This window comes from Hippocampus bargibanti, linkage group LG06 (assembly GCF_051943395.1).
Source record: "Hippocampus bargibanti isolate YZ-2025 linkage group LG06, ASM5194339v1, whole genome shotgun sequence".
NCBI lineage: Eukaryota > Metazoa > Chordata > Actinopteri > Syngnathiformes > Syngnathidae > Hippocampus > Hippocampus bargibanti.
Genome location: NC_142739.1, coordinates 25713760 through 25738759, shown reverse-complemented (window position 1 = coordinate 25738759; position 25000 = coordinate 25713760). Strand labels below are relative to the sequence as shown.

Below are 25000 nucleotides of genomic sequence, written 5' to 3'. Positions count from 1 at the left end.
AGGGCTGCAGAATTCATGCGTCTGTCATGAATGACTACGCCTCCTCCTGGCAGTAAAGACAATCTTTCTGGGTTCCAGTCTTTATCCACATCGTCACATCGAACATCTCTGACACCAGCCTTCACTAGATCTTTAAACCATATAAAAATTGCTCTTTGGTGGACCACAGCATAGTTTTTTTAAGTCCCCTATCCCCAATGCATTTTAAATACAAGTCAGTTATATGCAGATTTTCATTATTGCTAGCCTGGCCTGGTCCTTCATGCTCACAAATAACAGGGGGTGTACTGTACACTGACTAATAAGCTATAATAGTAGGGAGTATTAAATAAATCTTTTTAACATGAGAGTCCATGACCTTAAAATAAAAATAAATACATACATAAATACATAAGCAGATAAACAAACAAATACATAAAAAAACAAATAAATTAATACATAAAAAACATAATAAATAAATACATAAGTATGAATAAATAATTAAAAATAAGCAGTTAAACAGAAAGGTAAATAAACAAACAAATGAAGAAAGAATAAACAAACAAATAAATGAAAAACAAAAAACAAATAAATTAATACATAAAGAAGCGAATAATTAAATAAATAAAAGTGGATAAACAGATAGGTAAATAAACAAACAAATAAATGAAAAAACTAATAAAAAAAACAAATAAATTAGTTAATAAATAAAGAAGCGAATAAATACATACATACCCACAAACAAATGAATAAATAAATACAAGCAGATAAACAGATTAACAAATAAGGGCAATAAACAAACAAATAAACATACAAACAAAACAATAAAAAGCAAAGAAATTAATACATAAAGCGAATAAATACATAAATACAAATAAATTATTTCATAAATAAAGAAGCGAATAAATACATACATACCAATAAATAACTAAATAAATAAATAAATACATAAATAAATAAATAAATAAAAACAAGCAGATAAACAGATTAACAAATAAGGGCAATAAACAAACAAATAAATATACAAATAATTTTAAAAGCAAAGAAATTAATACATAAAGCGAATAGATACATAAATACAAATATATTAATAAATAACAAGCAGATAAACAGAAAGGTAAGTAAACAAACAAGCAAATACATGATTAGACAAAGAAATAACAAAAAAACAAATAAAGACATTAATAAATAAAGAAGTGAATTAACAATACATCCATATACAATACATATTGATTTATATAACGCTTTATAAAAAAAATTAAAAAAAAACAAAAACAAGTAGATAAACAGAACAATAAATAAACAACTATATAACTTTATAAAGGAATAAAAACAAGTAGACAAACAGAAGAATAAATAAACAAACAAATCAACAAATACATAAGCACAAATAAAATGCAAATACATGAATAAATAAAGAGGCGAAAAAATAAATACAGACATATACAATACAATACATATTGATTTTTATGGCGCTCTATAAATAAATAAAAACAAGTAGATACACCGATAAACAAATAAATGGAAAACAAATGCATTGGTAAATAAAGTAGCGATTTAATAAATAAATAGATAAAAGCAAGCAGATAAACAGATTAACAAATAAGACAAATAAACATACAAATAAAAACATAAAAAGCAAAGAAATTAATACATAAAGTGAATAAATACATAAATGCAATTAACAACAAATACATTAATAACAAGCAGCTAAACAGATAGGTAAAATAACAAACAAGCAAATAAATGACTAAACAAACAAATAACCCCCCCCCCCAAAAAAAAAAAAACAAATAAAGAAATTAATAAATAAAAAAGTGAATAAGTACATAAATATACAATACAATACATATTGGTTTATATAACGCTTTATAAATTAATAAAAAATCAAAAACAAGTAGAAAAACAGAACAATAAATAAACAAATATATGGCGCTTTATAAAGGAATAAAAATAAACAAAAACAAGCAGACAAACAGAACAATAAATAAACAAACAAATAAACAAATAAATAAACACAAATAAAAAGCAAATACATTAATAAATAAAGAAGCGAATAAATAACTACACTCATATACAATACATATTGATTTATATAGCGCTCTATAAATAAATAAATACAAAAAGTAGATAAACCGATAAACAAATAAATACAAAACAAACATTCCATTACAAACATTAGTAAAGAAAGTAGCAAATAAATAAATAAATGAATAAATAAATAATACGTTTCATTTATAAGTGCCTTTCAAAACTCTCAAGGTCACTGGATCAGTTTTTCTGTGGGTGAGCAGCGGCAGTCACACGCGCCAGCGTTCACTCAACCTGGAATAACTCAAATAGATCGAAAGCTAGCCAGCTAGCTATTTGACAGCTAATAGATAGCCAGCTAGCTAGCTAGCTAATAGATAGCCAACTAGCTAGCCAATAGCTAGCCAGCTGGATAGATAGCCAACAGATAGCGAGCCAGCCAGCTAGATAGCTAATAGTTCGCTAATAGATATCCAATAGATAGCCAGCCAGTAGGATAGATAGCTAATAGCTAGCCAGCCAGCCAGCTAGATAGCCAATAAATGTGATTGTGGACTGCAAAAGAATGAAGAAAAATGATGAAAAGACAGATTCTGTCTATGTCTTGTGAGAGAGAGCATTAGTGATCGAAGAGAGTTAGTGGGGGGTCGGGATGACAGAAGCACGAGGAACTATTACAACATGTGAAAAAACGACAACAACAACAACACGAAAAGAAACAACAGCTGAACAGATTCATTACAAGGGGGAAAAAAACATGGCAGGCGATGCCAATATTTTTCAAAGAACCAACTGTCGGGTTGCTCGATGCACAACGTCCCCTGGGAATTGCTGCTCGTGGGGTAAAAAAAAAAAATCTTCCATTTTAATCATTTCAAAGATTCCGCATCGCTGATGAACGCACTTTTTTTCGCACCCCCACCCCACCCCACCCCACCCTCCTGGTTAGTTCTCTGAGTTTCCCAGGCCTGAAGATAATCCATCGTGTCTGGGAAGGATTTGAATTTCAAGGGGGTGAGACAGAGGTTAGCACGAAAAAGCCATTGGGAAATTCTCAAGGAGGCGTTTTCACCCGGGTAGAAAGTCACTGATTCACTTCCACCTTGTATTCACACCGCAGAAAGAACAACAGAAACCTGTTTCAAATCCAATTCAGTCTTCAACCTGTTTGACTTTCTTTATATATTACTTTTCTATGCAATACCACTATTTTATAATTACATTGAACTGAAACCATAGTCAAATCCTGTTTCAAATCAATTTCACGGTGTGAATGCAAAGCGGTCCTGATTCAATTTGGATTCTTTTGAATGAGAATGGCCGAATGACAATACAAAGTTGTCTCTTTTCAAATTTTCATTTAATTACCACCCTGAAGTCACCACTTCCCCTTTTTTGAACCAGAAATAAATTGTTTCGTAATTTGCAATGTGTACACAAAGTGGTTCCGGATTCTCTTTCAAATCAATGTACAATGTAAATGCAAAGTGCTATTGGTCCACTTTCAGCTTGTATTGCCTTTCTATCGATCGAGGTTCTTTTTGACTTTGTTATTTGAATAAGAAACCGAAATGAATCTGGTGATGAATCAATTTGCAATGTGAACATAAATAAATTGCTGATTCAAATCAATGCTGAATTTGTCTGCGTCAGACCAAAACCAAAGTGACTGCTATTAGAAATTGTATCAAAACAAGAACTTATTTTTTAACTCATTCACTGCCGTTCATGAATGTATTCGGGAATTGAAAATACAATGTAGAGCGCCATTCCCGAATTTGTTCGGGTTTTGTTTTTTTTCTTGTTTGGGTGCCGATAAAGCGCTGGCCATGGCCTCTGGCAATGTTTTTTCCTTTCCACAAGGGGCAGCATTTCCCATTTTTTTCCATGTTAGCGCGTTGTTCCAGCTTCAGCTGTTGTTAAAACGCTATGTAATATATATGTATTGGATTGGATTTTGGACATCTGCCCCCATTTCAAGCTCATATAACTCCAGACCCATATCATTTAGGAATTAATATTTTTTTCTGATGAAAGAAGAGAGTCTAAGGTTTCTTATGCTGAATTGAATGTTTATCTCGTCCCAAAACTCAATATTCTGTGGGCAATTCGAGTGACAATGACAAAAACCCTGGCACTGGAGTGGACACATTTTTGCACATCGAATGAGTGAAAAAAATCATGTGGTGAAAAAAAATAATAATAAAAAATGAATCCTGGAAGATTGAGAACGGCTATTTTTCATGTTCAATCTGAATCCGGTTCCAAATAAACGTGTGATGACTTGGCGACAGAGCTGAGGCAAATAAATGGAACCGTCATCCGCATTACTGCCACCTACAGGATTGACATGGAATGGCATGTTAGGATTTTTCGAGTGTAGATTTCCTTGGCAGAGGTCTGCATTTCCAATTCAGTCAGTCTCACACACACACACACACACACACGCACACACACACACACACACACACACACACACACGCACGCACACACACACACACACACACACACACACACACACACACACACACACACACACACACACACACACACACACACACACACACACATTTATTCCAGTGAGGACACAAAGTAAAGAAAGCAAAAAACCCACCAGGTGAAGTTTCAAACATGAGCGTTTGGATGTTTTATTGGAGAAACAGTGTGTACAGCGTTGGGAGTTTTGCTTCGTACAAAAAAAAATGGACAAAGAGAAAGAAAGAGAGACAGAAAGAAAGAATTCATCCAACAAGCACATAGAAAATGTCATTGAAAAGCGTTTGAAAGGACAATGAAGCGTAATGGGAGACGTCTTGTTACATGAAAAATCTGAATTGAATTTGAATTTGACAATTATTTGATCTCCTGTTGGAGAAAAGGAAGACGGAGCGAGAGAGAGAGACAGTGAGAGAGAGATAAAGTGAGAGTGAGAGAGATAGAGAAAGTGAGAGTGAGAGAGAGAGAGAGAGAGAAAGTGAGAGTGAGAGAGTGAGACAGAGAGTGGGAGAGAGAGTGAGAGAGTGAGATAGAGAGAGTGACAGAGAGTGTGACAGAGAGAGAGTGAGAGGAGGAGAGTGAGAGAGAGTAAGAGTGACATAGAGAAAGTGTGAGAGAGTGAGAGTGAGAGAGAGTGTGAGATAGAGAAAGTGTGAGAGAGTGACAGAGAGAGAGTGAGAGTGAGACAGAGAGTGGGAGAGAGAGTGAGATAGAGAGAGTGTGAGAGAGTAACAGAGAGTGTGACAGAGAGAGGAGGAGAGTGAGAGAGAGTAAGAGTGACATAGAGAAAGTGTGAGAGAGTGAGAGTGAGAGAGAGTGTGAGATAGAGAAAGTGTGAGAGAGTGACAGAGAGAGAGTGAGAGAGAGAGTAAGAGTGACATAGAGAGAGTGTGAGAGTGAGATAGAGAAAGTGTGAGAGAGTGACAGAGAGAGAGTGAGAGGAGTGTGAGAGAGAGAGTGAGATAGCGAGTGTGTGTGTGTGTGTGAGAGAGAGAGAGAGAGAGAGAGAGAGAGAGAGAGAGAGAGAGAGAGAGAGAGAGAGAGAGAGAGAGAGAGAGAGAGAGAGAGAGAGAGAGAGAGAGAGAGAGAGAGAGAGAGAGAGAGAGAGAGAGAGAGAGAGAGATTACATTATGACATTATGAGCACTTTTACTTCAAGTCTCTTCAGGTCACAATGTTGGAAATTGTTTGGCTGCATAGAAGACAAAAGGATGAAACAGATGCTTCATAAGGTACACCAGCGACCGAATACTACTACGTCTACTACTACTACTACAAAAAAAAAACATAAGTTTTCCCTCTTTTGCTTTATACGAAGTGGTTGACTCATTCGAAAAAAAACATTTTGGCAGCATGAGAAATATGAAAACTCAATGAGAATCTACCTAATACTGCATTGTGGCCTGAATAAACCCCCCTGGCTGTTACACCTGCATATACTATATTCATATATATACTTTGTCTCTTCAATAAATATTATGTACAATACCTCTCCACCCCGCAAAAAAATAAATAAATTCTCCACCCCCCCCAAAAAAAAGGAATACAACTTGTATAGATTATTGTGTCAAAAAAACGGGCCGATGTACTCGTCTCGCTCTTGTAAATATGTATTCATGCTTCATACAGTGCTACTATGGCGCTTGTATTGTACACATTTGAACAGAAAAACTTTGATGATATATGACTAAAAGATCCTTGCCAATACAATAACTCTTATTGAAGATTAACAGCTTCTATCACGCGATAAATAGTGGTATACAGTGATACCTTGGCTTACGAACTTAATTGGTTCCCAGACAGTGTGTAAGGCAAAAAGTGTGTATCCCAAAAAATCATTTCCCATAGGAAACCATTAAAATGAGAATAATCCGTTATCCCATAAAACTTAATTTTCTACTTTCTAATTTTCTAAGCCTTAAAACTACACAAAATATAGCTCATTTTATGTATAATAAATGTTCTATGGTATTATAATTAAAGAAATAAACTATATAATAAAGTCATTTTATTGACCTTTGCGATGGTCGTTGATGGCTTGATGGAATGGATGGCCGGTTTCCTCAGCATTAAACACTTGATGAGGAACGTAACCTTCTTCTTTCACCATCTTGAGGAATGATCCCTCGTAGGTGCTTTAACCTTGCAGTCTACACACTGCCTTTGAACTATCAAAGTTGAAATGAGTCAATTCACTGTTTTCTATCCATTTTTATCACTCTCTCTGTCATCTGCCTGGCTCTTTAATGTTTAAACTACCTCCCCTCACTGCTGCGTTCTTGACCAATCACGTGGCGTTAACTGAAGACTGGGGGCGGGGGAATAGAGGAGAAACAACAAGTCGGCTGCCATTTCCTTGTTAGGGAGAACGGGCTCGTTCGCGCGAACGACATATCACTCATTGTGGCGCTCCGTGTGTATCCCGAAAAATAGTTCGTACGCCAAGGTAAAATTTTCATACATTTAACGTTCGTAAACCGAAAAGTTCGTAAGCCAAGGGGTTCGTAAACCGAGGTCTGACTGTATTTCATTTAAAGTGTAACTGCAAAGGGGCCTAGTAGTGAGCCCTGTGGAACACAAGTTGCTTTTAGGCCATGAGGAGAAGCTATAAATCCTTCAAATACGACAAAAAAACAACTGAACTTTAAATTCCAAAGGCTGACTGAGAAATAAAGACATATTTTTATTTGATACTTGATACTTGATACTAAGTTAGCAATTTTCAAGAAAAAATATCAATTTAACTCATTCACTGTCATTTACAAATGTATTCGGGAATTGAAAATATGACGTGGAGCACCATTCCCAATTTTTTTTTGTGGGGGTATCGATAAAGCGCTGGTCAGACCTCTAGCAATGTTTTCCACAAGGGGGCAGCATTTCCCTTTTGTCCATGTAATCGCTTTATTATAGCTTCAGCTCTTGTTAACGCGCTATATAAATCAATATGTAGGTATTGTATTGTATTTTATTTATATTCAAGCTTTGATAACTCCAGACCCATATAACTTAGGAATTAACTATTTTTTTTCTGATGAAAGAAGAGTCCCTGAATTGAATGTTGATGTCATCCTAAAACTCAATATCCTGTGGGTCATGCAATTTGAGTGAAAATGACAAAAACCCTGGCACTGGAGTGGACTGACATTTTTGCACATCGTCTGGCAGTGAATGAGTTAACAGATGTTTTATTTGCCGAATATGTCGCAGAGAAAATAGCAGTTTTGAATGGAATAAATGAATCAAAATAAAATTAGATCTTTAGTCAAAGCAATATTTGTCAACAATAAAATTGTTTTTTCAAAGGGTGGCTGTGTATCTAGAAATTCAAATTCGCAAGATTAAAGGATTATTTGATTATAATTACGATATATATATATATATATATATATATATATATATATATATATATATATATATATATAAATATATATATATATATATATATATATATATATATAGATGTATTTTATTTGACCTCTATATTTGAGAGACATATGTTAGTAGGATGAAGTCAGATTTGTTTGAAAATAATATTTCTATGTATATGTACATTCAAATTATTTTGACAATAAAATTGATTGTTTTAGAAGAAAAAAATCTCGACATTTACAATACTTTGGAATTTGGGGTTATTTTTTATAATAATAATAATAATAATAATAATAATAATAATAATAATAATATGGAAATTTGACAAGGTTTAATTGAAGGAAATTGATTAAATATATTCAAGAAATTATAATTTTTGAAAGAATAAAGATTTTTTTTTTAATATTCTGAGGCAGTTTCTGTCTTATTTTGGTGGGGACTAGGGGATGAAAAAGAACCATCATTTTCTGGACAATTCACTTCCTATGTCTCCTTTCCTAATAATAATAATAATAATAATAATAATCATCATCATCATCATCATCATTTATAAGCGGCTTTCAAAACTCTCAAGGACAATTTACAGTCGCAGGAGATTTTTTCTGCGGGTGAGCAGCGGCAGCCATACACGCCAGCGTTCACTCAACCCGATGCTGTGCCTATATAAGGTTTCAAATTCCATCTTTAGGAAGCGAGAAGTGCCGCCGGATTCTTTGGTCTGAAGGGAATCTGTCATCTTAGTACAGAAAAATGGAAGCTGATCGAAATAGGACTTTCATCAAGGAAAACCAGCTAAAAAATTAAAAAATACAAAATAAACTTGCAACAGCCGTACGACTCCCGAAAAGTTTTGAAAAATTCCTCCGCTGCAGTTCCACATTCAAATGTGCCTAAATATTTTAGTTTTAATGAAATAAAATGGAGAAAATAAAACTTGAAGGACAACCGACATCACATTTTTGTTTCCTAACTGACATCAGAAAAACGTTTTATAGCATCTAAAATACCCAAAAACACGCAGTATATTTTTATTCAAATGCAAAACACCAAGAAAAATGACTTAAAGTGTCCAAAATCTCCCAAAAATTGAGCTGGGAATTGGGCATTTTCAGAAAATCCCGCCCCCAATTCGTGACGTCACGCAAAGACGTCTTGCATTGCTCGAGATTCGGAGAATCAAAACAATGGCTTCAGATTCAGAGAATATGCTTTCTTGTTACACATCCAGTTATGAATATGATTCAAATAGTTCTGAAGAGGAAAGCATACATGTTTGCTATTTTGAGGCAACATTGGGGGGAAATGTATCACCAAAAACGAGGCAGAAAATGGCGACCAAGCTCCGTGTGAGGAATTAGTCAGCCCGTTTCCACAGGCTGCTAAGTTCCTTACATGGAGCTTGGTCGCCCTCTTCTGGCTCTTTTTGGTGCAACATGACGTTTTCAGACCAGACAAGTACAGAAAAATATATTGACGTGATGGAAGGACCGCTACAATGTGTCCTTTTTTTGGTCAGGAGCGTTCCTTCAGTGACGTCACGTACGGACTCGTCACCAACTCAAAAACAAGACTTCCTGAATATTCAGAGCGCGTCTTAAAACGTAAAATATAGCTATATGCGGTGGAATTTTATTAAAAATACGTTCAGTAGAAGTCATTTGAATCCATTTTACAAATTATGGACACAACTTGTCAGGAGACGTCGGTTGTTCTTTAAGTGGAGCTGTGTGAGTTTCATGGATCAAAACTTTTTGGGAGTGCTGTAAGCGTTCCAATCATAGCTCAAAAAACAACAACCATTCCTACAAATGTGTCCCCCCAAAAACTGGCGTCTGGTCATTTCCACATGGAAGCGCTTTCCTCCTGTCTTTTTTTTCTTTTTGTTTTTTTTTTTTGTCGCATGTGCAGCGAGCGGTCGATGCTTTAAATCTCACATAACACGTTTTAATGCGGAACACGCATGACCGTCCGTCCGTCCGTCTGTTGTCATTGGCCGTCTTCTTTCCTGGAGAGGATTATATGTCACATGGTCACTTCACGATAATGATCAAATCAATAAATTAATTTAAAAAAACCCGTTCTTAGAAAACACACCCAACTAAAGTAAAACGTACCAAAAATCAGGTTTTAGGTTACTCACCAGCACCAAAAAAATGACAATTACGCACTCTCATATACTTAAAAAAAGTATTCTGTTATCGTTAAGATCAAGAAAATACAAAAAAATCCCATTGAAGTACACCAAAACGAACAGATAAAAAATATAATCAACTCATTCCCTGCCATTGAAAAATCAATTTTACTGGCCAGCCAGGAAGCGCATAAATAAAAACATAATAAATAAATAAATAAATAAATAAATAAAAATGATTAACTGAAGTCCACAAAAAAAACTTCAAAACAAACAAAAAAAAAAAATCCTCAACTATACATGAGTGCACCAAAAACAAGGCACTCCGATATGATCGTGGACTTTGTCCGTCAAGGAACTTTATTTTGAAATTTTACTGACCCTGCTCAGCTGATTTTAGACACATCATGCGAAAACGTGTGACCGCCACTATCAGCAAGCCTGGAGGCTGAACAAAAACTACTACTGAAAGCAAACAAAGTTAAAAACTAGGGTTAAAAAGTACACAAGAAAAATACCACAGCATTATAAAAACTTATTCGGGTATACTTAGCTCACCACAAAACAACAATCACACAAAAACGCACTTTAACCTCCTCAAAAACAGGCAACAAAAAAGTGTTTGCATGTCTTTTTGCACGCAAAAAAAAACATCCAAAAATACTTTGACATACTGAAGCGCAAAAAAACAACAAAAATAAAAAATCCACAATTGAACCAAAAAAAATAGCAATGCTAGCTAACTATTCGCTAATACCAAGATAATCCAGAGCCTTCAAAAAAATAGCCTCTGACTGTTTCTCCGTTGCACCCAAAAACAAACACAACAATGCAATGTGATAACTTTTAGTGATGCAAAAAACACACACAAAAAAGTGTGTTCTGATACAGCAAAGCGCACAAAAAAAACCCCAAAAATAATGGTTTTCGATGCACCCCAGTGCACAAGAAACAACAGAAAAAAACATTTCTGTAGGCTCTCAGTCGTACAGGAGTGATCCATCAATGACAAGGTTTCTTCAGCCGTCATCTGTACTTCTTTGAATTTGTCGGACGTTTTGCTCCTCATCCAAAGAGCTTCGTCAGCGAACTAAAGTTGTGCCGGTAAACCTGGTCTGATATATCCCCCTAATGGATATATAATCCCCTGCAGACTTCCCGCCACCTCTATCCATTTGGGATATACAGGTAACATCCGACTTATGACCGACTCAACTTACGACCACCCGTACTTACGACCACGAACTCCAGCTTCTATTTTATACATTTTAATTCTACGGCAGGCACCGCAACGCCCTAGCAGGCCGGCTACGCGTACGACAATTTTGGCCAGCCAGCCAGCATCTCACGCTCGCACAGCAATCGACCATGTGATGCCAACAGACCGGGGAGGGGGTTGGCCAGTCATTTAGCCTCCGAGTTTCTATTCAACATTTTGAATGTATTTTGACTTACGACCATTTCGACTTACAACCGTTTCGTGGGAACGGAACTCGTAAGTCTTTTCCAGCTCAGGCAGGCGCTACCGATCCATGCGCACCAAATCCAGCAGACATTTAAACAGCTTCTTCCCCCAAGCCATTAACTCTTTGAACTCTTCAACAGTAGCCAAAATGGAACTGTGTAGTGCCACTTAGCAGTTTTTTTGACGACGATACTAGTGCAGCGTGTTCTACCGGAAACAAATTCCTTGTGTGTTCTACATACTTGGCAATAAAGATGATTCTGATTCTGATTGTGATGTTACCTGTATATATAGGGCCAGAGTAACCAGCACAACTTTTGTTCGCTGATGAAGCTCTTCGGATGAGGATTGAAACCTCCAATGCCTTCAAAGAAGTACAGATGACGGCTGAAGAAAACTTTTCACCAATACAAAAAAATGCATCAAATGCATTCTGATCACATCAAAATCTGTCTGAGTCGTAAGAAACATCAAAAAATCTAAAATGTGTTCCAGTGACTGGACGAGACCACCAAAAAACATTTATAGTTTGGAATTGGCGCGACAACTTGATTTGGTGTATGAGTGCAGAGCTCAGTGACGGAAGGCAAACAACTCATACGTGAAATCAGCCTGATAGCGGGCGGTCGCACCCCTTTAGCATGGCGTGTTTACCTGTGGATGATGCCTTTAATCTGCGAATCTTTTTCCAGCTGCTGTTGGCGCAGGCGGCGTTCGCTGTCCTCCAGCCGGTTTTGGTATTGCAGCAGGATTTTGTTGGTCTGCTGTTCCTGGGTAAGCAGGCGGCGCTCGTATTCCTCCAGCTTCTTGTGCGACATGACCAGACGTTCCTTCAGGCAGTTGATCTCTTCTTCGTACTCGCGTACCTGCCAAAGGAGCATAACACGTAATTAGTTAGCATTTTAGCAACTTTTTGATAACAATCCACAAGTAATGTTAACAATTTTATGGCTCCATAATATAATACGATACATATTGATTAATATAGCGCTTTAACAACAGCTGAAGATGGAACAAGGACAACTATCCTATGTAGGAGATAAAGCAGTCACAAAGATAGTAGAAAGCAACAAAACCATAATGGCACAAGATGGCTACAAAGTAATATTTTGGTCCAAAAGCAGCCAATCAACTTTCAAATAAAACATACAGTAAAGTCTCGTTATATCGATATTCAAGGGAGTCGGAAAAATATCGATATAACCGGGACTATCGATATATCCGACCCTGTTTGCATGTAATTTTCTCCGTGCGTGCATAGAGATAGTATCGATATAACCGGGACTATCGATATATCCGATATCGATATAACGAGACTTTACTGTATTTGCCAACAAGTATACAAAAAATAAAATAAAATAAAATCACTCGACACGTAAGTAACTCAAAAAGATAGAAAGCTAGCTAGCTAGCTAATAAAATGCTAGATAGCTAATAGATAGATAGCTAACTCGATCGCAATATGTTTCCTGACTCAAATAGCTAGCTAGCTAGCTAGCTCTATTGCTATATTGCCCACTGTACAGCAAAGCCGTTTGACATATTTGGGTGCACCCCCAAAAAAACAACAAAATAAAAAGGATGGCGACCCACCCTGTCCATGCGCGACTCGTCCATACTCTTGGAGTACTCTTTGAGCTTGAAATCCTCGCGATCGATCCGTGAACTCTCAATGTCAGCCGACAGGTGTGGCATGTTGGACACCCACGCCACTGTCCTCTCGTTGGCCGGCGTCGCGGGCGCCTGGGATCCCTGCGATCAGAGACAACGTCAACGCTAAGGACAGAGAACCTTCTAGTATCCTGCTCACCACCCCAAATTCAACACCACCATTGACCTACTTCTGATATATTAAAGGTATATTTCACGCCTCCCGTTCGAGTATCAGATGTGGAAATTGCGTGAAAAGAAATAGTCGTCACACATATGTGAGAACACCGATGCGGATGTGGGACTGTCGCGGCTTGGAATTGAAGCGGATTTATGTGGGACAGGAGATGCGAGACAATCTCTTTTTGTCAATGGATGCTACAACTTTGTGTTTGATTTGAAAATTTAGCTTGTAGCAGTCGTACACATTACATCTGCCACGTTATATAAATGAGGATGTATTTTATTGTATTGTATTGTTGACGACTTTGGACGTGGAGTGTAGCTACTTTTGTTTTGTGTCGTGAAATGTTATTATTGTTGCAGTTCCGGGGCTAAAAGTTCTTGGAACCGAAAAAAAAAGTTAACTTGTAAATAAGTCCTGGCAAAGTGGCGTCCATTGTATTGTATTGTTGACGACTTTGGACGTGGAGTGTAGCTACTTGTATTTTGCGTCGTGAAATGTTACTACTGTTCCAGTTCCAGGGCTAAAAGTTCTTGGAACCGAAAAAAAAGTTTACTTGTAAATAAGTGAAGGCAAAGTGGCGTCCTTTGTATTGTATTGGTGACTACTTTGGTAGTGTAGCTACTTTTGTGTTTGTGTCGTGAAATGTTACTATTGTTGCAGTTCCGGGGCTAAAAGTTCCTGGAACTTAAAAGAAAAGTTTCTTTTTAAGTAAGTGCTGGGAAAGGGTGTCCATTGAATTGTAATGGTGACTATTTTGGACACAGAGTGTAGCTACTTTTGTTTTGTATCGTGAAATGTTACTACTGTTGCAGTTCCGGGGCTAAAAGTTCCTGGAACCAAAAAAAATGTTTCCCTTGTAAATAAGTGCTGGACAAGTGGCGCCCATATGTTTGTATTGTTGACTACTTTGGACGTGGAGTGTAGCTACTTTTGTGTCGTGAAATGTTACTACTGTTGCTATTCCGGGGATAAAAGTTCCTGGAACTTAAAAAAACATTTCTTTGTAAATAAGTGCTGGCAAAGTGGCGTCCATTGTATTGTATTGTTGACTACTTTGGACGTGGAGTGTAGCTACTTTAGTTTTGTGTCGTAAAATGTTACTACTGTTGCAGTTCTGAGGCTAAAAGTTCCTGGAACTTAAAAGAAACATTTTCCTTGTAAATAAGTGCTGGCAAAGTGGCGTCCATTGTATTGTATTGTTGACTACTTTGGACGTGGAGTGTAGCTACTTTTGTGTCGTGAAATGTTACTACTGTTGCTATTCCGGGGATAAAAGTTCCTGGAACTTAAAAAAAAAAGGTTTCTTTGTAAATAAGTGCTGGCACAGTGGCGTCCATTGTATTGTATTGTTAAATACTTTGGACGTGGAGTGTAGCTACTTTAGTTTTGTGTCGTAAAATGTTACTACTGTTGCAGTTCTGAGGCTAAAAGTTCCTGGAACTTAAAAGAAAAATTTTCCTTGTAAATAAGTGCTGGCAAAGTGGCGTCCATTGTGTTGTATTGTTGACTACTTTGGACGTGGAGTGTAGCTACTTTTGTGTCGTAAAATGTTACTACTGTTGTAATTCCGGGGCTAAAAGTTCCTGGAACTTAAAAAAACATTTCTTTGTAAATAAGTGCTGGCAAAGTGGCGTCCATTGTATTGTATTGTTGACTACTTTGGACGTGGAGTGTAGCTACTTTTGTGTCGTGAAATGTTACCACTGTTGCTATTCCGGGGATAAAAGTTCCTGGAACTTAAAAAAAAGGTTTCTTTGTAAATAAGTGCTGGCACAGTGGCGTCCATTGTATTGTATTGTTAAATACTTTGGACGTGGAGTGTAGCTACTTTAGTTTTGTGTCGTAAAATGTTACAACTGTTGCAGTTCTGAGGCTAAAAGTTCCTGGAACTTAAAAGAAAAATTTTCCTTGTAAATAAGTGCTGGCAAAGTGGCGTCCATTGTATTGTATTGTTGACTACTTTGGACGTGGAGTGTAGCTACTTTAGTTTTGTTTCGTAAAATGTTACTACTGTTGCAATTCTGAGGCTAAAAGTTCCTGGAACTTAAAAGAAAAAGTTTCATCCAACTGGCCTGTTTTCCGACGTTGGGCTTGAGGAGGTGCTGCTGCTGCTGAGCCTGCTGCTGTTGGGGCGACTGCTGCGTAGTGGGACTTCCCGTCCCCTGCGGACTCCCCGATTCCCGGACCGAACTCTGTTGATGAGGCAACCCCGGCGCCGTGTTGTCTTTGACGGACAGCTGTCGGCCACCCGCGCCGTGCGGCTGCCGTACGACCCCGTAGGCCGTCTCGGGCGACTGCAGGAGGTTTCCGCTTTGCGGCCGGGACTTGGCGGGGACGCCCGCGGGAGGGACGGCGGCGGCGTTGACCGATAGCTGGTGGGACGTCTGCGATTTGACGCGTTGGGCGGAAGGGGGTGGAGCTCGCGGCTGGACGGTGGATGGAGGGGTGGGGGCCAAGGATGAGTGGGAGGTGCCCGTCTGGGAGGTCAGTCCCATCATTTGCTGCTGCTGCATGTTATCCTGAAAGGCACAGAAAATTGTTTCTCTGCATGTTAGCATGTTAGCTTGAAACATCCCTGATCATCGACACGTAATATAATCCACCCATTTCAATTTTTTTCTGAGCAGGTAAAGGTAATGATAATTACATACATGATTGTACTTCCATTCTCAAAATGTTCATGTCCCACCTCATAGTCAATATGATTATTAACTCATTCACTGCCAGACGATGTGCAAAAATGTGTGCACTGCAGTGCCAGGGTTTTTGTCATTTTCACTCAAATTGCAGGACCCACAGAATATTGAGTTTTTGGACTACATAAATATTTAATTCAACGTAAGAAACCTTAGAATTTTTTCTTTTATCAGAAAAAAATGAGTTAATTCCTAAATTAAATCGGTCTGGAGTTATGTGAGCTTGAAATGAGGGTGGCTGTCGAAAATACAATACAAAACACATATTGATTTATATAGCGCTTTAACAACAGCTGAAACTGCAACAATGCACAAACATGGCTAAACGCCAAATGCTGCCCCCTCATGGAAGGGAAAAAACATTGCCAGAGGTCTGACCAGCACTTTACCAGCAAGCAAGAAAAACCAAACCCGAACAAATTCGGGAATGGCGCTCTACATTCAATTTACTAATAAATTTATGAATGGCAGTGAATGAATTAAGAAGCCTTAGATTCTCTTTTTTCGTCAGAACAAAAAATAGTTAATTCATAAGTTATATGGATCTGGAGTTATCTGAGTTCGAAATGGGGGCGGCTGTATAAAAACAGTAACAAAGCGCTAACATGGACAAAAGTGAAATGCTGTCCACTCATGGAAGTGGAGAAAACATTGCCAGAGGTCTGACCAGTGCCTTATCGGCACCCCCGCAAGAAAAACCAAAACCCGAATAAATTCAGGAATGGCAGTGAATGAGTTAATAACATTTTATCTCTCAAATAAATGTTCTAATTGAATGTCTATTTTCCTTATACTTTCCATTAAAGAGATGTTTTAAAATGTATATTTTATATGATTTGAATCAGAATGTGATTCAAATTTTATAGAACCCCCGCCCCACCCTTTATTAACCCTTTCATGCACTCTGTAACCTGTTACGATGCCCGCAGTAAAAACCGCTGCCACTCAAAAGGTTAAAATAACCTTTTGGATTACCGTATTTTCTGGTGTATAAGGCGCATCCAAAAGCCTTGATTTTGCTTGCGCCATTTTTTCATTCATTGAAAGTGCTGGCAAAGTGGCGTCCATTGTATTGGATTGTTGACTACTTTGGGCGTTTTGTTTTGTGTCGTGAAATGTTACTACTGTTGTAGTTCTGGGGTTAAAAGTTCCTGGAACTTAAAAGAAAAAGTTGCCATGTAAATAAGTGCTGGCAAAGTGGCGTCCATTGTATTGTATTGTTTACTACTTTGGACGTGAAGTGTAGCTTCTTTTGTTGAGTGTCGTGAAATAAGAATAATAACTGTTACTACGGTTGCAGTTCTGGGGCTAAAAGTTCCTGGAACCTATATATTTTTTTCTTCTTAATAATAATAATAATAATAATAATAATAATTTTAAGCGCCTTCCAAAACTCTCAAGGACACTTTACAGTCACGGGACAGGAACTTTTTTTTGTGCAGGTGAGCAGCGGCAGCCATTCGAGCCAGCGTTCACTCTACCCGGAAGCCCAGTGCGTCTTATATAAGGAAAAAGTTTGAAAATACATCATTCATTGGGGATGCGCCTTATACACCGGGAAAAACAGAAATTTCACTTAATCTATGCTGTAAAATAAATATTTTTTTTAAATCTATCAATCAACCACGCACATTTTTGGAATTTGGGAGGACACCGAAACACCTAGAAAAAAAAAAACAGGCACGGAAGCAACATGCAAACGCCACACAGGAAAGCCCAGATTCGAACCCAGAACCCCCGCACCGTGCGGGCACACGCGCTAACCGTCCACACGCAGGCATACGTGCGCACCTGCATGTGGACGGACATCTGTCGGCGGGCGTAGTCGGCCCGGCCGTAGTCGTCGCTGTAGCTGTGCGAGTGGATGATGCTGGGCTGAGCCAAATGGGCGCCGTCGCGGGTCCTGAGGGTGGACAGGTCCTCGCTGCGGGAGAATCCGCCGTGGGCGAACTGCGGCACGTAGCTCGGGTGCGAGGGTTCGGGCTCGGGGGCCAGGAGCAGGGGCGCGGGGGGCTGAGCGCGGCCGTGCTGCTGCTGGTGATGGTGGTGGTGGTGGTGGTGGTGCTGCGGCCCGTCCGCCGTGGCCAGGTGAAAAAGGGGATTCTGGAAGGAAAGCGGGTAGCGCATGGCGGCGGCCTGCTGTTGCTGCTGCTGGGACAGCGAATCGGTGGCGGCGGCGACGCCCATCCGGCTCAGCCGCAGGCCGCCGGACACGCTGGAGCCGCCGGAGCCGGCCGACAACCTGCCGCCGGCCCGCAACTGGCCGCTCAGGCCTGAACCCAGACCCGAACCCAGGCCTGAACCCAGGCCCGAACCCAGGCCGCCACCGCCTCCGCCGCTCAGCCCCCCGAAGCTGCCCATGCCGGCGATGGAGGCCTGGGAGGAGTTGAGCATGTCCACCGACTGCAGGTTAGACACGCTGTTCATTCGGGAATCCTGGAGGTCCATCATATAGATAAGGCTTTTTTTGTTTACTGACACTGAGCTACCCCCCCCATGCCCCCCCTACACCAGAAAACTCCATGATGACCACGGGTGAGATGGGGTGAGGGTGGTGCGGCCACGCGTGGCCGATGCCGCGGAGTATTTGCCGGGAAATACCCTCCAGGATGAAGCGACGACAAGCAGATGTCATGAGACAGTGCTCCCCCGCTATATCAATGTTTGTTTGCGCCACGTGCATTCATTATTTGAAACGTTTTATTTCTATATTTATCTTATTATATATTATATATATTTTTCTATATATTTATCGATATATTTATTTATATATTTATTCATATATTTATCTATATATGTATTTATTATGTATTTATATATGTATTTATATATTTTTATATCAATCTATCTATTTATATATGTATTTATATATTTATCTATATATGTATTTATTATGTATTTATATATGCATTTATATATGTATTTATATATGCATTTATATATTTATTTATATATGCATTTATATATTTATTTATATATTTATCTATATACAGTAAAGTCTCGTTATATTGATATTCAAGGGAGTCCGAAAAAATATCGATATAACCGGGACTATCGATATAGCCGACCCTGTTTGCATGTAATTTTCTCTGTGCGTGCATAGAAATAGTATCGATATAACCGGGACTATCGATATATCCGATATCGATATAACGAGACTTTATTGTATGTATTTATTATGTATTTATATATGCATTAATATATGTATTTATATATTTATTTATATATATCTTATATATTTTTATATCAATCTATTTATATATGTATTTATATATTTATCTATATATGTATTTATTATGTATTTATATATGCATTTATATATGTATTTATATATGTATTTATATATTTATGTATATATGTATTTATATATTATATATTTTTATATCTATCTATCTATGTATTTATATATTTATGTATATATCTTATATATTTTTATATCTATCTATCTTATATATTTTTACGTCAATAAGTCTATCTATCTATCTATCTATTTATATATGTATTTATATATTTATCTATATATGTATTTATTATGTATTTATATATGCATTTATATATGCATTTATATATGTATTTATATATTTATTTATATATGTATTTATATATCTTATATATTTTTATATCTATCTATGTATTTATATATTTATGTATATATCTTATATATTTTTATATCTATCTATCTATCTTATGTATTTTTACGTCAATAAGTCTATCTATCTATTTATCTATCTATCTAGATATCTATATATGTATTTATATATTTATGTATATATCTTATATATTTTTATATCTATCTATCTATCTATCTATCTATCTATCTATCTATCTATCTATCTATCTATCTATCTATCTATCTATTTTTACATCAATAAGTCTATCTATCTATAAAAATATAATATATAAATATATATATGTTACATCGATTGCCAAAATTAATTAATCTAAGATTAATCGATCAATTAATTTACATCAACTAGCTTTTTTTTAATTCATTTTTTAGAGTTCCGCAATAGTTCCCAATGTTCAAATTGGACACTTTCAGCCACCTAGTAAGCGTCATAATTTATTTTACTCCTAGGTGCTTTCTACTATCTTTGTCACTGCTTTATTTCCTGTCTATGATAGCTGTCGATATTTCGCGCTTTGTTACAGCTTCAGCTGTTGTTAAAGCGCTATATCAATCAATATGTGTAGCAATCTGTGTAGCTTCATCTCTTGTTTCTATTTATAATTGTTATTTTATTTATTATTGAATCTGTTTTTCTTTCTATGCTTGTCTGTGACTCTAAAGTGTCCTTGAGAGCTTTGAAAGGTGCTTGAAAATAAAATGTATTATTAAATAAATGTATTAAATAAAAATAAAAATAAATAAATACATAAATAACAATAAATAAATGTATTAAATAAAATGTATTATTATTATTATTATTATTTCCACGTCACTGCTCGAATTCATGCCTGGTTGGTTGGATGCTCTGCTTATTCATTCATTCATTCATTCATTCATTCATTCATTTATTTATTTATTTATTTATTTATTTATTTATTTATTTATTTATTTATTTTTAACGGGGGTTCACTGTAGACTTGATAATGGGAGATTCCTCAGAGTATGAGCGGCATGCTAGGTCATACTCATCTCCCATCAGGCCGATGGGATGGCGAGCGATTCCCACGCCAACTCACCTTGCCGTCGGGTTCGGTGATGTCGGAGCTGCTGGTGCAGTAGGCTGGACTGGAGCGGGCGAGTGGTGGACGGGACATGTAGAACATATCTTTAGACGAGGCTCGGTGGAGGAGGTGCTCGCGTTCCTGAAAGCTCATCTGGGAGCGGGATGGCAACACGCCGCCGGTGGAGGTAGGCGAAGGCAGGCGGGTGATGTCCATGGAGCTGAAGGACAACAAAAACGTTTTATAGCATCCAAAATACCCAAAACACGCAGTATGATATTTTTAGTCAAATGCAAAACAACAATAAAAATGACTTAAAGTGTCCAAAATCTGAAAAAAAATTGATCTGCGAATTGGGCATTTTCATAAAGTCCCGCCCCCAGTTCGTGATGTCACGCCAAGACATCTTGCATTGCTTGTGAATCAAAACAATGGCTTCAGATTCGGAGAATATGCTTTCTTGTTACACATCCAGTTATGAATATGATTCAAATAGTTCTGAAGAGGAAAGCATACATCTTTGCAATCGATTAAAGAATTTATTTGTGCCATTTTGAGGCAACATTGGGGGAAAATCTCTCACCCAAAAAAAGAGGCACTAAATGGTGACCACCTTTCCACAGCCTGATAAATTCCTGATATGGCGCTTGGACGCCCTCTTCTGGCCTTCTGGCGGCTTTTGGGTGCAACACGAGGTCCCCAGACCAAACAAGTACAGCAAAATACATTGACGTGATGGAAGGACCGCTACAATGCGTCTTTTTTACGGTGAAGGGCGGTCCTTTAGTGACGTCACGTAAGGACTCGTCACCAACTCAAAAACAAGACTTCCTGAATATTCAGCGCGAGTCTTAAAACATAAATTACATGTATATGTGGTGGAATCTTATTAAAATACGCTCATTACAAGTCATTTGAAGCCATTTTACAAATTATGGACACAACTTGTCCGGAGACGTCGGTTGTCCTTTAAACATCTTTTCTATTTCCTTATACAGTGATACCTCGGTTTATGAAAATTTTACCTTGGCATACAAACTATTTTTCGGGAAACACACGGAGCTGCCTCAATGAGCGATGTGTCGTTCGCGAACGAGCCCGTTCTTCTAAGAACAAAATGGCAGCCGACTGTTTTGTCCTCTATTCCCCGCCCCCAGTCTTCGGTTAAAGCCATGTGATTGGTCAAGAACGCAGCAGTGAGGGGACATGGTTTAAACATTAGAGACAGGCAGACGACAGTGAGAGACTTTCAACTTTGATAGTTCAAAGGCAGAGTGTAGCCTGCAAGGTTAAAATATTCCATCAATCAGGCTCCACAAACAACCCGCACAAGCCATCTGTACACTTGATGCAATCACATCAACGCATCACATACATATGTGATACGTAGGCGATTGTTATTTTGACTTCAAGATGGCGCCGCAAGAGTGACTGCCTTTACAGCAGCTCGTGTATTTTGTTTTTCTACTTCTTCTTTTCCTTTCCTTTTCCCTTCATCACTTTGCTGCTGTGAAATGTAAATTTCTCCACTGCGAGACTAATAAAATAAATGATCAAAAACTGTCACATCATGAAATTCTGATTTTTTTGCAATGAACAAATGTATCATAGTTGTGTTCTACCTGTTAAGGTCCCTCATAACAAGGTTGTGGAAATCGGAGGAGATCCCCCGGTTGAAGGAAGGCCGGGAAAGGAGCCGCTCGGCCTGGACGCGCTCGGCCTGGTAGCTGGGTTGCCTCTGCAGGTGCGGGTTGCGTAACGCCATGCTGATGTCATTCAGGAGGCGGGGCAGAGGGCCCAGTTTGACGATTGCGTCCTGAAGGCGACCAAATTATTTCATTGACAAGAGTCTAGACTTCCCTCAGGACTTGTATCGAAAACACATCTGAACATTCTACTCCTTTTTCAAAATAGACGTCTTTGCAAAATGTAACAAATCGCATTAAAGCGACAAAAAAAGACTAACATTAAAATGATACATACATGACAAAAAGGAATTAAAGTTTGGGGAAAAAAAAGATAAATAAATGAAAAACACTGATCAATATGTGCCAACAATGAAAATTTGACAAATAGACCAAAAATATGACAAAATAAACAGACAAAAAAAATGCGTGAGGAACAGTTTTAGATGTGCAAGATATGTCACAAAAAATTATCAGAAAAATGTACAATGAAAATAATTCATAAAATAAAAGTATATACATTAAAAACAGTACAAAGTGTGGCAAAAAAAATAATCAAAATGTGACAAAACAATGATCAATAAGTGCCAACAATGAAATTTTGACAAATAGACCAAAATATGACAAAATAAATGGACAAAAAATGAGTATGTGACCAACAAATAATGCTCGAGCAACAGTTTTAGATGTGAAAGATATGTGACAAAAATGATCCAAAAAATATACGTACAATGAAAATAAGTCAAAAAAATAGAACGTTACTAAAAGTTTATACTTTGAAAACGGTACGTATGGCAAAAAATTAATTAAAATGTGACAAAACAATGACCAATATGATGTTCACACTGTGAAAAAATAAAAAATTACAAAATAAATTAAATAATAAAAACAGTTACAAAACTAATTTTGAGAAATGGATTAAAATACCACAAAACAACCAAAACGTGAGAACATTTACCAACATGTGACAACAACAAAAAAATGAACATATCAAACAATGACAACAAACATTAAAGGACAACCGACACCATTTTTTTGTTTCCTACCTGACATCAGAAAAACGTTTGATAGCATCTAAAATACCCAAAACACGCAGTATGATGTTTTCATTCAAATGCAAAACACCAATAAAAATGACTTAAAGTGTCCAAAATCTGCAAAAAATTTGAGCATTTTCAGAAAGTCCCGCCTCCAGTTCGTGACGTCACGCCAAGACGTCTTGCATTGCTGGAGAATCAAAACAATGGCTTCAGATTCGGAGAATATGCTTTCTTGTTACACATCCAGTTATGAATATGATTCAAATAGTTCTGAAGAGGAAAGCGTACATATTTGCAATTGATTAAAGAATTTATTCCGTGCCATTTTGAGGCAACATTGGGGGGAAATGCCTCACCCAAAAAAAGAGGCAGAAGAAAATGGCGACCTCTTGTAGACATGACAGTGTATTGCGTTTCCACAGGCTGATAAATTCCTTATATGGAGCTTGGACGCCCTCTTCTGGCGCAACACGAGGTTTTCAGACCAAACAAGCATTGACGTGATGGAAGGACTGCGACAATGTGTCCTTTTTTTTCAGTCAAGGGGCGTTCCTTTAGTGACGTCACGTTCGGACTCGTCACCAAGTCAAAAACAAGACTTCCGGAATATTCAGCGTGAGTCTTAAAACGTAAAATATAGCTATATGCGGTGGAATCTTACGCAAATACGCTCAGTAGAAATCATTTGAAGTGATTTTACAAATTATGGACACAACCTGTACGGAAGCGTCGGTTGTCATTTAATGTTTGACGCCACAAAAATCTGACTGTGACAACCCTAAAAACCTATTTTTGACAAAAACATGAAAATGTGACAGGAACATAAATATGACCAAAACATTTTTTTTCCAGTATTCACACAAAAAGAAAAGTGCAAAACTTGATGAATGCTGAAAACTAGTCTTGAAAACGTATTGGACAAAACATGAATGAAGTCGAGTGCAGAAGTTGCATCCTTCCCAATTGGGTTGCCGGCGGCTACCTTGCTGAGCTGGGCCATGACCTCCCAGAGGAGACTGTGGAGCACAGAGAGTTCCCGGCCCAGGTCGATGTAGCCCTCAAAGCCACCGGCGTTGGTGACGCTGTCCAGGTTGGAGATCTCGTAGAGGAACTGTTGCATGGAGCCCCATTCGAGCTCCACAAACTCGTTCATGAAGCACATGTACTCTTCCTTGTTGCCGAACCTTGAACGTCGTGTATATGTCGTGTTCATTAATAATAATAATAATAATAATAATAATAATAATAATAATAATAATAATAATAATAATAATAATAATAATACATTTAATTTCAAGCGCCTTTCAAAACACCCAAGGACACTTTACAATAAAAACAATAAAACAAAGCACATAACAATAAAACCATAAGTAAAATGATACATAATAAAATAGCAGATAGAATTATACATTGAAAGCAAGCATTAGCACTCGTACAGCGCTTACAAAACAACCACTTTTTTTAAAAACGGGAAAAATATTAATAAAAAAAAAGCATCATTTGTCTGTCGTTTTCCTCAAATGTACCATTTTTAACCCTTTCCAGTCAAAAAATATAGGCAATGTAACATAATGATGAAAATTTGACCCCCGAAAGCT

General features: G+C 37.5%; 1 protein-coding gene across 14 annotated transcripts in view; it reads right to left on the bottom strand.

The window, feature by feature from the left end:
• syngap1b (synaptic Ras GTPase activating protein 1b) overlaps positions 1–25000 on the bottom strand; it is a 103546-nt gene that overhangs the window by 10313 nt on the left and 68233 nt on the right. For 10 of the 14 annotated variants that reach the window (XM_088998366.1, XM_088998364.1, XM_088998374.1 and 7 more), the window contains 7 exons: positions 24385–24586; positions 22300–22493; positions 20693–20897; positions 17798–18442; positions 15383–15829; positions 13067–13225; positions 12128–12339 (listed from right to left, as the gene is read on the bottom strand). In XM_088998366.1, coding sequence (XP_088854492.1) covers positions 12128–12339; positions 13067–13225; positions 15383–15829; positions 17798–18442; positions 20693–20897; positions 22300–22493; positions 24385–24586 — 2064 coding nt within the window. Of the gene's footprint in view, positions 1–9284; positions 9883–12127; positions 12340–13066; positions 13226–15382; positions 15830–17797; positions 18443–20692; positions 20898–22299; positions 22494–24384; positions 24587–25000 lie in introns of those variants that run through there. The other 4 variants (XM_088998375.1, XM_088998368.1, XM_088998376.1 and 1 more) reach the window with 4 other exon arrangements.